We start from the raw sequence: 12,289 nt of genomic DNA, 5'->3' as shown, positions 1-12,289 counted from the left end.
GTTCCCATTTAAAAAAAAACAAATTTCATGACATACTGTATATTGTGAACTCATAAAATAAGTTGTCCAAAAAGAGAGCAAAAAAATTATGAGGAAGTTTCATGGGTTCATTGTCCATTCAGAAATCTGATGGTGGAGGGAAAGAAGCTGTTCCTGAAACATTGAGTGTGTGTCTTCAGGCTCCTGTACCTCCCTCTTGAATGTAGCAATGTCCTGTGTGATAGGAGTCCTTAATGATGCGTGCCAACTTTCTGAGGTATCACCTATTGAAGGTGATCTTTAAGATGAATTGCTTTAGGCTTGTGAATTGGCTATGCTATCGTTTGCAAAATGCATCCATGCTGACTGTGTTTCCTTTTTGTGTTTCGACATTTCTAGACCTACAAGAAGAAGGGCGCTTGCCAAAGTAAAGACTGTCTAAATGGCTCCACACTAGCCATGAATGGACACAGCAATGGCCTCTTTGCACCAATGGACCACCACTCAGCAAAGAAAACACACTAAGTTTCCAGGGCCTGCACGGCACATCGTAGACACACTTAAGATTTTTGTGACGTTCTAAAGCAGTTTCAAAGGTTACCAACGTGTTAACTATATCCGGTCCTGCGTTGTATAGCCAGAGAGGCTGGGGACATGGAACTGAATATTGTTGTGATTAATAGGGAAAATAAATTTAGAGCAACTTCTTTGTCCGAAAAGTCTTAGGTAGAGAAATTCATAACAGCTCTATATAATTTTAAGGGTGGTAGATTATTTCCTGAACATGAGCAATGGACCCAGTGTAAATCAGGTAAAAGTAGTTCATTTTAGTTTACAATACTCTTGTTGCCTTACTGCTTATTTGTGTGTTAGGAATTGTCTTGTATTCATTCTAATCTTAAACCATATTTATTCATTTAAGCTGAAATGTAATTTGGCACAGAATTTTGGCCCAAATGCCTTAGCTTTACCTAAAGTTTCAATGCTGCATAATTGTTAGGTTTTAACCATTTCACGAATCCCATATCTCCTTTGTATAAATATACTCTCAGTGGCCATTTTATCGGTATCTCCTGTAGCTAGTAAAGTGGCCACTGAGTGAGTGTTTGTGGTTTTTTGCTGCTGTGGCCCATGCACTTCAAGGTTCAACACGTTGTGCATTCAGAGATGCTCTTCTGTACACCACTGTTGTAAAACATGGTTATTTGAGTTACTGTTGCCTTCCTGTCAGCTCAAACCAGTCTAGCCATTCTCCTCTATCCTCCGATTATCAAGGTGTTTTCGCCCACAGACCTGCTGCTTATTAGATTTGTTTTTTGTTTCTCGCACCGTTCTTTGTAAACTCGAGTCTTATGCATGAACATCACAGGAGAGCAATATCTGAGATTCTCAAACCACCTGGTCTGGCACCAACAATCACTCCACAGTCAAAGTCACTTAGATCACATTTCTTTCCCATTCTAGTGTTTTGGCTGAACAACAACTGACTCTATTGACCATATCTGCATGCTTTTACGCATTGAGTTCCTGCCACTTGATTGGTTGATTATATATTTGCATTAATGAGCAGATATACCTCATAAACTGGCCTCCGATTGTCCTAGTTGGCTCGTCCGTTTTAAAAAATAGGATTGTACTGTGCTGGCACATAGATGATTGAGGTGTGTTTAATACAGTCAATTCCTTGACAGTATAGATGACTACTCCATCTTCAGAAGTTATCCACCCTTTTTGACTGATTGCTTCTGATTTGACTTAGCTAGTTGGTAGAGGATTTCTTACCATTTTGAAATTTCCACTTTCACCAGTGGATCTGGTCCCATACTATTGCTTTATCTGACTTCACTTTACCCATGCCCAGAACTCCAACACCACTTCCGCTTCCTTCTCAAAAAATTTCTGCTGTTGCACCTGAGGTTGCTCGCAGAGTTAACTTCAGGCTCTGAGTTCCAAGGTTTCCCAGGAAGAAGTAAATGTCTTCGCTGAGAGTGTAAACGGTATCCTCCTCTTCCTTGTTCTCCCCCTATTCCTCCTTCTCCTTCTCTCCCCCTCCTCCTCTCCCTCCCAACCGGGGCATAGGCCACTCTCAGCAGCTCGTCAGAGTGCTCGATCCTGGGCCAGTGTTTCAAGTTGTCCCCAGGTGAAGCCCATCTTCAAAGATCCTTCCTCTCTCAGGGCTGAGGTCTTTGGAACTGGTATTGCCATTTCTGTAGCTCTGGGTTTTTACCTGATGAGATTTCTAGTGCCATGCTCTTCTCCTTTCACAGCCAGGATGAGGACCGTGCACAGTGGAGTCGGTGTAAACCGTAAATGCTGGAAATTCATAATCTCCCAGAGAGCATATGAAAGGCGAGGAATTGTTTTTGTTTCTGGAGGAACCTGTGGTTTCAGCATTTTCTGTTTTCAGTTCCAGTTTCCAGTGATCCTATTTAGTATTTATAGAGGATACACATATAACATAAAATCAGAAATACATTGGTGGTAAGTTCCCCATTTCTGTTGGTTAAAGAAACCTTTTGACTGAATCTGGCACACACATTAATAGACACATCTTTAAGTGTTGGTTTGTGGGGTAGCATGAGGAAATCAGATAACCACAAGGCATAGGAGCAGAATTTGTCTGCTCTACCATTCCATCATGGCTGATTTATTAATCTTCTCAACCCTATTCTCCTCTCTTCTCCCTGTAACCTTTGACACCCTTAGTAAACAAGGACCTATGAACCTCCATTTTAAGTTACCCAATAACTTGAATTCTACAGATTCACCACCCTCTGGTTAAAGAAATTCTTCCTCATCTCTGTTTAAATGGACATTCCTATATTCTGAGGCTGTGCTCTCCGGTCCTAGTCTCCCCCATGATAGGAAACATCCTCTCCACATCCACTCTATCTTTCTAGACTTTAAATATTTGATAGGTGTCAGTGAGAAACCCCCCCCCCCCCCCATTCTTCTAAACTCCAGAGAATACAGGCATAGAGCTATCAAACACTCCTCATATGTAAACCATTCACTCCCAGGATCATTTTCAGTGGAAGTGGTATTTCTTTGAATAATTCATGCAGTTACACTTATGCCTTAACAAAATAGCAGGATTCAAAACAACATTGGAATCTCTATGCGTAGAAAGAAAAATTGCATAATGGTTTCTAATTTGCATTAATCAGCCATGCATCGACCTTAACTCTCTCCACTGTATTTGAAGTATATGCCTGTGCATAGCTAATGCCTCAGTTGCTTCCCAGTCACATGAATAAATACTGTGAATAGGCATCATATCATTCTTCTTACTAAAAAGACAGTATGTTATCTAATAACATTTTTGCCTCTGGCGATGTAGGATAGACCCCTGGTTCCTTTAAGTGGGTGTATTCTCAGTGGAAGTATAAGCTGTGAGAATTTTTTTTTTGACCTGGTGCCTGTAAATATTGCGCACCACTCTTTGGCCAGCCCACATCTTCAGCCGAATCGATGAGCTGAATTACCAAATTCAAGCTCAATATAGAGTCATAGAGCACCACAACACATAAACAGGCCCATCGACCCATGTAGTCCATGATGAACTATTATTCTGCCTAGTCCCATCAACCTGTATCGAGACCATAGCCCTTTATACCCCTCTTGTCCATGTACTTATCCACTTCCGATGGCAGCTCATTCTACACTTTAACAACCCACTGAGTGAAGAAGCTTCCCCTCATGTTCCCTTTAAACATTTCACCTTTCACCCTTAGCCCTTGACCTCCAGTTCCAGTCCCACCAAACCTCAGTGGAAAAGGCCTGCTTACATGTACGTTATCTATCTAGGTACCCTTCATGATTTTGTACACCTTTATCAAATCTCCCTTCATTCTCTTACACTCCAGGGAATAAAGTCCTGTAGTCTAACCATGGAATATCACCACCGAATGGGGTTTACACACCCCAGCATGGGAGTGTGTCATGTATTGATTGATCATTTGAGACTAAGGATAAAATATGTCCCTATCACTTAATATCCAAAGTATTGCACAACTCAGTTCTGAAGCCTTGGAGATTGGTGAGTTAGAGCACCTAAAGTTTTGGTGGAAACACTACAATGTTAATGAAGCTAGATTTTTTTTTACAGCTCATTTGAGCTCATAGAAAGACACAGTCTTTACTGAATTTGAAATTGTGTGCTGTTGGATCTTGACAGTGAGACATTCCAATGTGACAATTATTACCTCTCTGGATAAGAATAATTGGTGTTAATGTTTGTGAAGGGAGCAAATAGTTTGATATCACACACAGAATGGTGGAGGAACTCAGCAGGTCAGGCATCACCTATGGACAGGAATAAACAGTCGACATTTTGAGCCAAGACCCTTCATCAGGTTGCTCTGGACTTCCAGTATCAGCAGAATCTCTTGTGTTTATAAAATGTTTGCTATATTTGGAGTTACCAAGGCTACCGTTGCCAGATGGTCAGGGTTTCCAAGTACTTCTGGGATCTCTGGTTGTTTTAAACACTGCAAGAGTCAAGGACTGAATCCTGACAGTGAATGTTTGCCTAGTGGAGGTGACTAAGAGGGCGGATACAGATAAAAATAAAATCAAAGAATGGCTGACTCAAGCCTAGTAGCTATCGTGGGAGCTAGAATTTCCCCGTTGGAGAATTACACAACAGGGACTTTTTTGTTCAGAACTTTACATAGGTTTCTCTAACACATCTCAAAAGGAAAATTAATGCTAGGCCTGTGTCGAATCAAAGGCTGCGAATATTGTGAGCTACAAGCAAAACTATTTGTGTTGTCTTAAGTGTGACACACTGTATCCCTCTTCTCGAATAAGTACTGAATTATTCAGTTATGCTGCTCTCAAGTGTCAAATCACATGTTTTATTTGGTAAACGTTGATTATGAGTGTGCTGTTCTAACCTGTGTCCGAGTAACTTGTATAGTCATCAGTTGTAACAATGACACACTCAAAATTTACACAATTAAAACCTTTACTAAACTTCTACAGTTACCCTGTTTTATTTATGATCCAGCAGACGCGCAAAACACACACATACCCACACACAGAGTTTGGTTTGGTTGCACGATATGTGATTTTTCTTTTTCTTTCTTTTTCAATCTTTTTATTGAGTTTCATATATATATAAAAAAACATAACATAATAATGAATAGGTTATGAATACAATAGACTTGAAATTGCATTAATAATAGGATAATAATATCCTATTAAACATCAAAAAAGGTACATTAATCAATCAAGTCTATATAATTATATATGAAAAAAAACAAAAATAATCATCAAAGGAAAAGGAAAAAAAAATTGAAAATATATAAAAGAAAATATATATTGAAAAAAAACACTAAACTAAACTAACATGGGCAATAATAACAGTTTATAAGTATATGATAGTGTCAAAAAACTCCGGAACTCCATACCTGAACAAGAATAAACAGAGAGAAGGTCTGGAAAAGGCCAAATTAATTCATATGAAAATTTCGAATGAACGGTCCCCAAGTTTCTTCAAATTTAATTGATGAGTCAAAAATAGTGCTTCTAATTTTTTCCAAGCTCAGATAAGAAATAGTTTGAGAAAACCACTGAGACGTGGTAGGAGGATTTACTTCTTCATGTGATTTTTGTTAATGAATTTTAAAACCGATAGTATTTTAAATCCACTCATTGGTACATTTTTTGGGTATTTCCTGTACCTAACAAAGTGACCACTGATGTTTGTGTTCTTCTGCTGTTGGAGTTGGAGTTCAGAGATGCTCTTTTGCACGTCATTGTGGTAACACGTGATTATTTGAGTTACTGTTGCCTTCCTGTCAGCTTGAACCAATTTGGCCATTCTCCTCTGACCTCTCTCATTAACAAGGTGTTTTCACCCACAGAGCTGCTGGTCACTGGATTTTTTTTGTTTTTCACACCATTCTCTGTAAACTCTAGAGACTGCTATGGGAGAAACTCCCAGGAGATCAACAGTTTCTAATACTCAAACCATCTTGTCTGGCACCAACAATCATTCCACAGTTAAAATCACTTAGATCACATTTCCTCTTTATTCTGATGTTTGGTCTAAACAACAACTGAAACCCTTGGCCATGTCTGCATGCTTTTATGCATTGAGATGCTGCCATATGATTGGCTGATTAGATAATTGCATTAACAAGTAGGTCTACAGATGTACCTAATAAATTGGCCACATAGTGTGGGACATTGTTCTGCCATTAGTACTGACTTCACTGTATTGTGTTCAGAGAGAGTACCTTAAGACTGTAAGACATAGGAGCAGAATATGGCCCAGAGAGTCTGCTCTGTCATTTCATCACAGCTGATTTATTATCCATACTTATGCCATCTCCCTGTATTCTTTGATGCCCTTGCTAATCAAGGATCTATCAACCTATACTCAATAACTTGGCCTCCACAGTCATGTATGTCAATAAATTCCACAGGTTCACTACCCTCTGGCTAAAGAAATTCCTCCTAATCTCTGTTCTAAATGGGTGTCCCTCTATTCTGAGGCTGTGACCTCTGATCCTAGACTCCCCCACTATAGAAAACATCCTCTGCATGTCCACTCTATCTAGGTCTTTCAATATTTGGTAGGTTTCAGTGAGATTACCCATTATTCTTTATGGCATCTTGTCACTCAGAGTCAGCATTATATCATTGGGTGTTCACTGAGGCTTTATGAGGCATTGGTTAGACTGCACTTGGAGTATTGTGAGCAGTTTTGGGCCACTTATCTAAAAAAAGATGTGTACTCATTGAAGAGGGTCCAGAGGAGGTTCGCAAGAATGATCCCGGGAATGAAAGGGTTATCGTAAGAGGAGAATTTGATAGCTCCTGGCCCGTACTCTCTGGAGTTTAGTGGTTAAGAGGTTATGGGGATAAGGCAGGAGAATGGTGTTGGAGAGGGATAATATATCAGTCATGATGGAATGGCAGAGCAAAGCCAATGGGCCGAATGGCGGTCATGCTGCTGGGGAAGATTGTGGAACCAGAGGCAGAGTTGGTGTGTGGAACAAGGTGGCCGACATTCCTTCCTAGGGACAGGCTGTGGGTAGGAGCTGTACATGCAATTAGAGTAGCTTGGCAATACAGCACCTCAGATCGCGGTTCAATTCCCACCCCTATCTGTAAGGAATTTGTTCATCCTCCCCATGACTGCGTGGATTTCCTCCAGGTGCTCTGGTTTTCTCCAAAATTCCTTACCAGACCCCACTTCCATCAGACATAGGAGCAGAATTAGGCTTTTTGACCCATCAAGTCTGTTCTGCCATTTCATCATGTCTGATCCAATTTCCCTCTCAGCACCAGTCTCTTGCCTTCTCCTTGTACCCCTCATGCCCTGACTAATCAAGAATCTTTCAATTTCCACCTTAAATATACATAAAGCCTTGGCTACCACAGCTGCCTGTGGCAATGAATTCCACAGATTCACCACTCTCTAGCTAAAGAAATTACTCCTTGTCTTTGTTCTAAAAGGATCCATTCTATTCTGAGGCTTTGTCCTCCGGTCCTAGACTCTCCCGCCTTGGAGACATCTTTTCTGCATTCACTTTTTGAGGCCTTTCAATATTTGATAGGCTTTAATTAAGTCACCCCCCATTCTTCTAAATTCCATTGAATACAGGTCCAGAGCCATCAAATGCTCTTCATTTGACAAGCCATTCAATCATGGGATCATTTCCATGAACCTCCTTTGAATGGTCTCCAGTTTCAGCACATCTTTTCTAAGATAAGGGCCCCAAACCTGCTCACAATGCTCTAAGTGAGGCCTCATCGGTGCTTCATAAAGCATCTGCATTACATCCTTTTATACTTTAATCCTCTTGAAATGAATGCTAACATCTCATTAGCCTTCCTCACCACCGATCCAACCTGAAAATTAACCTTTAGGGAATCCGACACAAGGACTCCCAAGACCCTTTGCACCTCACGTTTTTGAGTTTTCTCTCCATTTAGAAAATAGTCTACTCTTTTTTTCCTTCTACCAAAGTGCATGACCATACACTTCCTGACACTGTATTCCATCTGCCACTTCTTTGCCCATTCTAATCTGTCTAAATCCTTCTGTAGCCTCTCTACCTACCCCTCCACCAATCTTCATATTGTTTGCAAACTTTGCAACAAAGTCATCAATCCCGACATCCAAGTCATTGACATATAACGTAAAAAGAAATGGTCCCAACGCAGACCCCTGTGGAACATTGTATTGCTCTCACTACAATCTGTCATGGTCTGCTTCTGTTTCTGGGGAATAAGGTACAGTTAGAGAGGGTAGTCACAGTGATGGCGCAGGCCTGTCCCATTGTGTTGAGTCTGCAGCCTTTTTACATCGTACCATTCAGGTGTGGATGATACATTTCAAAGGTTCATTTATTATCAATGCAGGTATCCATATACAACTCTGAGATCCATCTTCTCCAGACAGCCACGAAACAAAGAATATGAAAATCATTCAGTGACAAACATCAAACCTACCCACCCTGCCATGTAAGAAAGAAAGGCAGCCTAATCATCAGCCCCCCCCCCAAAACTCCCCTCCCCCCACACAGAATGGAACAGGAACATCGACCCCCAAACATCTACTCCCCCGCACAAATAACTAACAGAAAATCAAACCCAAACACCCTCTCCTCGCAGAACAAAACAAAAAGAATGGCAATAAAAAAATATATAAAAACCATAAATCTGAAAAACTCCACAGACAGTAAACGCAATAGTCCAATCCTTAAATGCAGAACCGTGATACTATCCTATGATATCACCGACATTCATTGAAAGAGAGGGAGATGACATGAGCTGGAGAGGCCTACCCGCCTGGCACAGCGAGCCACACAGCCATAGGCCACTCACAGACTCCAGCTCCAGCAGCGATCAAAAGGCAGGTATTTACAGACTCCCAGCCCCCGGTGTCATGCACACTAGTTGGTTGAGGCCAAAGAGCCTGGTGTGCACTGGGAGAAGCAGAGATTCATTGTTAAATTGGTTAAACAGGTTCATTATTAACACCAAGAGATTCTGCAGATGTTGGAAATCCAGAGCAACGCACACAAAATACTAGAGGAACTAGCAGATCAGACTGCATCCATGGGAAATGAGCTGCTGTCAATGTTTTCAGGCCAAGACCCTTCATCAGGACTGAAAAGGAAGGGGATCAGGACTGGAAAAGAAGGTGGGTGGAAGGGACGGAGGACAAGCTAAAAGGTGATAGGTGAAGCCAGCTGGGTGGGGGACAGAAGATGAAGTAAAAAGCTGGATGGTGATAGGTGGAAAAAGGTAAAGGGCTGAAGAAGAAGAAATCTGATAGGAGAGCAAAGTGAACCATAGTAGAAAGGGGAGGGGAAGAGGACCTAGAGGGATATGACAGGCAGGTGAAGAGAAGAGGTAAGAGGCCAAAGTGGGAAATAGAAGAAGAGGGAAGGGAGAGGGGAAAAAACCCTCTGGAAGTTAGAGAAAGCAATGTTTACACCATCAGGTTAGAGGATATGTAGACGGAATATGAGGTGTTGCTCCTTAATGAGCTATGTAAAGAATTAATCTGTATAAAGAGTATGCATGCTTTTCACTGTATCATGTTTACAGGTTTATTATTGTCACATGTACTGAGATACAGTGAAAAAAAACTTGCATACTGTTCATACAGGTCAATTCTTTACACAGTGCACTGAGGTAGGAAAATGTAGAACAATAACAGAATACAGAACAAAGTGTAACAGCTACAGGGAAAGTACAGTGCAGGCAAACAAAGTGCAAGATCAGAACAAGGTAAATTGTGATGTCAAGAGTCCATCTTCTTGTACTAAGGGACTTCAATATTCTTGTAACAGTGGCACACGGTGAAAATCTTGTTCTGCATGCCATCCAGACAGATCATTTCATTACATCAGTTCATTAAGTTAGTGCAATCACTTGAGACATGTATTCAGGATTCAAGATTGTTTAATGTCATTTCCAATACACAAGTGTAAAGGAGAACAAAATAATTGTTACTCCAGTTAAAGAACACAAGAATAATTAAAAACACAATTAATAGAAGTGTATAAGACAGCTTACATACATAGATTGATTGTCTGTCCATAAAATGACACTAGGCACAGGAGTGTCTGTACAGAAGATGACTGAGAGTACATGATAAAGGCGTGGTGGTTGGAGGTGTGGAGGTGGGGGTGTTGATCAGCCTTACTGCTTAAAGAAAGTAACTGTATTTTTGAGTCTGGTGGTCCTGGCAATGGAAGGTACGTAGCCTCCTCCCTGAAGGGAGTGAAACAAACAGTCTATGAACAGGGTGGGTGGGATCCTTCATGATGTTACTGGACCTTCTCTGGCACTTTTTGGTATATATGTCCTTGACAGGGGGTAGGCTGGTGCCTGGTGATACATTGAGCAGTTTTGACTACCCATTGTAGAGCCTTCCAGTCTGCCATACTGCTGTTTCTGTGCCATACAATGATGCAGCTGGGGTTAGCTCACAAGCGTATTGGTCAGTGTGATTACTTGAGATCAGTATTGTTCCTCCAAGGGGTTATTCCCATACTGAGAATGCTTGTGTGTGACTTTGTTTAATGTGGGGAGTGTGCTGCACGGGTAGCCACCACCTGGTCTTTAAAGGATCAGGGTCAGGGTCCAGTGATATGGAGTACAAGATGACCAGGGACCCAGTGCCATAGTGATATGTATTCGTCTTTCACCAACACCACCATCGACGTCTTGGTTGGATTGCCCTTTGACCCTACCAGGAGCTAAACTCCAGACAGCATCACTCTCAGGATCTTAGCGATTCACAAGCCTCTCCACCATGAGAACGTAATGGTCCTTGGGGAAGCCATTAAGGTCGTACAAATGAAAACAAGAACAGATTGCAGAAAATGGTGCTACGGTTACCAAGAGAGTATAGTCTGGTAATAATAAGGTGCGAGGTCTGTTCCAGGATTCTGGTATCAGTGGGGTAAAAGCCGTTCTTCAGCCTGCTGATACGTGCTTTCAGGCTTTTGTACCTTCTGCGTGATGGGAGAGTGGAGAAGCGAGAATGTCTAGGGGTGGGGGCGGGTGTTGAGAAGTATAGACAGAGTCATGGAAGGGAGGCTGTTCTCCATGATGTGCCGAGCAGTCTCAGAGTATTTTGTTTGCTATAGAAATTACTTGGATGAGAATGCAGCTGAACTGAATCATGTTTAGTAACAGAATCATGTTTGTTCTGAAGTCCTGATGAAGAGACTCGGCCCAAAACGTTGACTGTTCACTCTTTTCCATAAGTGCTCCTTGACCTGCTGATTTTCTCCAGCATTTTGTATGTGTTACTCCGGATTTCCAGCATCTGTGGATTTTCTCTTGTCAGATTTATTATCACTGACTTACATGACATGACAGATTTTGCTTTGCAGCAGCAGTACAGGACAAAGACAAAAAAAGGATACATTTCAAAATATATCGTGCAAAATAAAAAGAGTATTACAAGGTTCATGAATTCATGAACAATTCAGAAATTTAATGGCAGAAGGGAAGAAGCTACTCCTGCATTGTTAAGTGTGGATCTTCAGACCGATGGTGCTAATGAGAAGAGGGCATGTGCCAGACGGTGAGGCTCTTTCATGAATGACGCTGTCACCTGATGCTTCTCCTCTTGAAAATGTCCTTGATGGTGGGGGAGGTTAGTACCTGTGATGGAGCTGGCTGTCTACAACCATCTACGGCCTCGCCGCAATAATGAGGAGTTAAGTAGGAAGCAGTCTGTGGCTACTCAGACAGCACTCTAAAGACCGATACCCCGGATACTCAGCCAAATGGCAAGGGTATTCAAAGACATCTTCAATCTCTCTCTGGGCTGCAGTCAGGGATCAATCACACCAGTGCCCCAGAAGAGCAGGGTGAGCTGACTCATGTCTACTGTGTAAAATGCTTTGAGAGGTTGATGATGGCTTGAATGAACTCCTGCCTAAGCAAAGACGTGGATCTGCAATTTGTCTATCACTCCAGTAGGTCTACAGTAGCTGCAGTCTCACTGGCTGTCCACTCAGCCTTGGATCATCTGGACAGCAGCAATACCTACATCAGGCTGCTGTTTATTGATAACAGTTCAAGTCAACGAGCTACAAAACATGGGCCTCTGTTCCTCCCTCTGCAATTAGACTTTACATTGGGAGGCCACAGCCACTTCAGATCAGAAATAACATTCCTCATCACTGACAATCAACACCGGCACACCTCAAGGATGCATGCTTAGCCAACTGCTCTACTCTCTCTGCACTCATGACTTGAGTGTGGCTCGGCAGAACTCAAAACACCACCTATAAGTTCACTGATGTCACAACTGTAGTTGGCA

The 12,289-nt window shown here is 41.8% G+C and overlaps 1 protein-coding gene across 6 annotated transcripts in view; it reads left to right on the top strand.

Moving 5' to 3' along the window:
* elovl5 (ELOVL fatty acid elongase 5) overlaps positions 1-4,951 on the top strand; it is a 215,500-nt gene extending 210,549 nt beyond the window's left edge. For all 6 annotated transcript variants that reach the window (XM_059982053.1, XM_059982052.1, XM_059982054.1 and 3 more), the window contains one exon: positions 379-4,951. In XM_059982053.1, the coding sequence (XP_059838036.1) occupies positions 379-504 (126 nt within the window). In that variant the 3' untranslated portion in view covers positions 505-4,951. The remainder of the gene's footprint in view (positions 1-378) is intronic.
* Positions 4,952-12,289: the final 7,338 nt, after the last annotated feature.

Source organism: Hypanus sabinus, chromosome 10 (assembly GCF_030144855.1).
Source record: "Hypanus sabinus isolate sHypSab1 chromosome 10, sHypSab1.hap1, whole genome shotgun sequence".
In the NCBI taxonomy this organism is placed as follows: Eukaryota; Metazoa; Chordata; class Chondrichthyes; order Myliobatiformes; family Dasyatidae; genus Hypanus; species Hypanus sabinus.
Note: the sequence above shows the minus strand (reverse complement) of the source record. Positions and strands in the feature narration are given on the sequence as shown.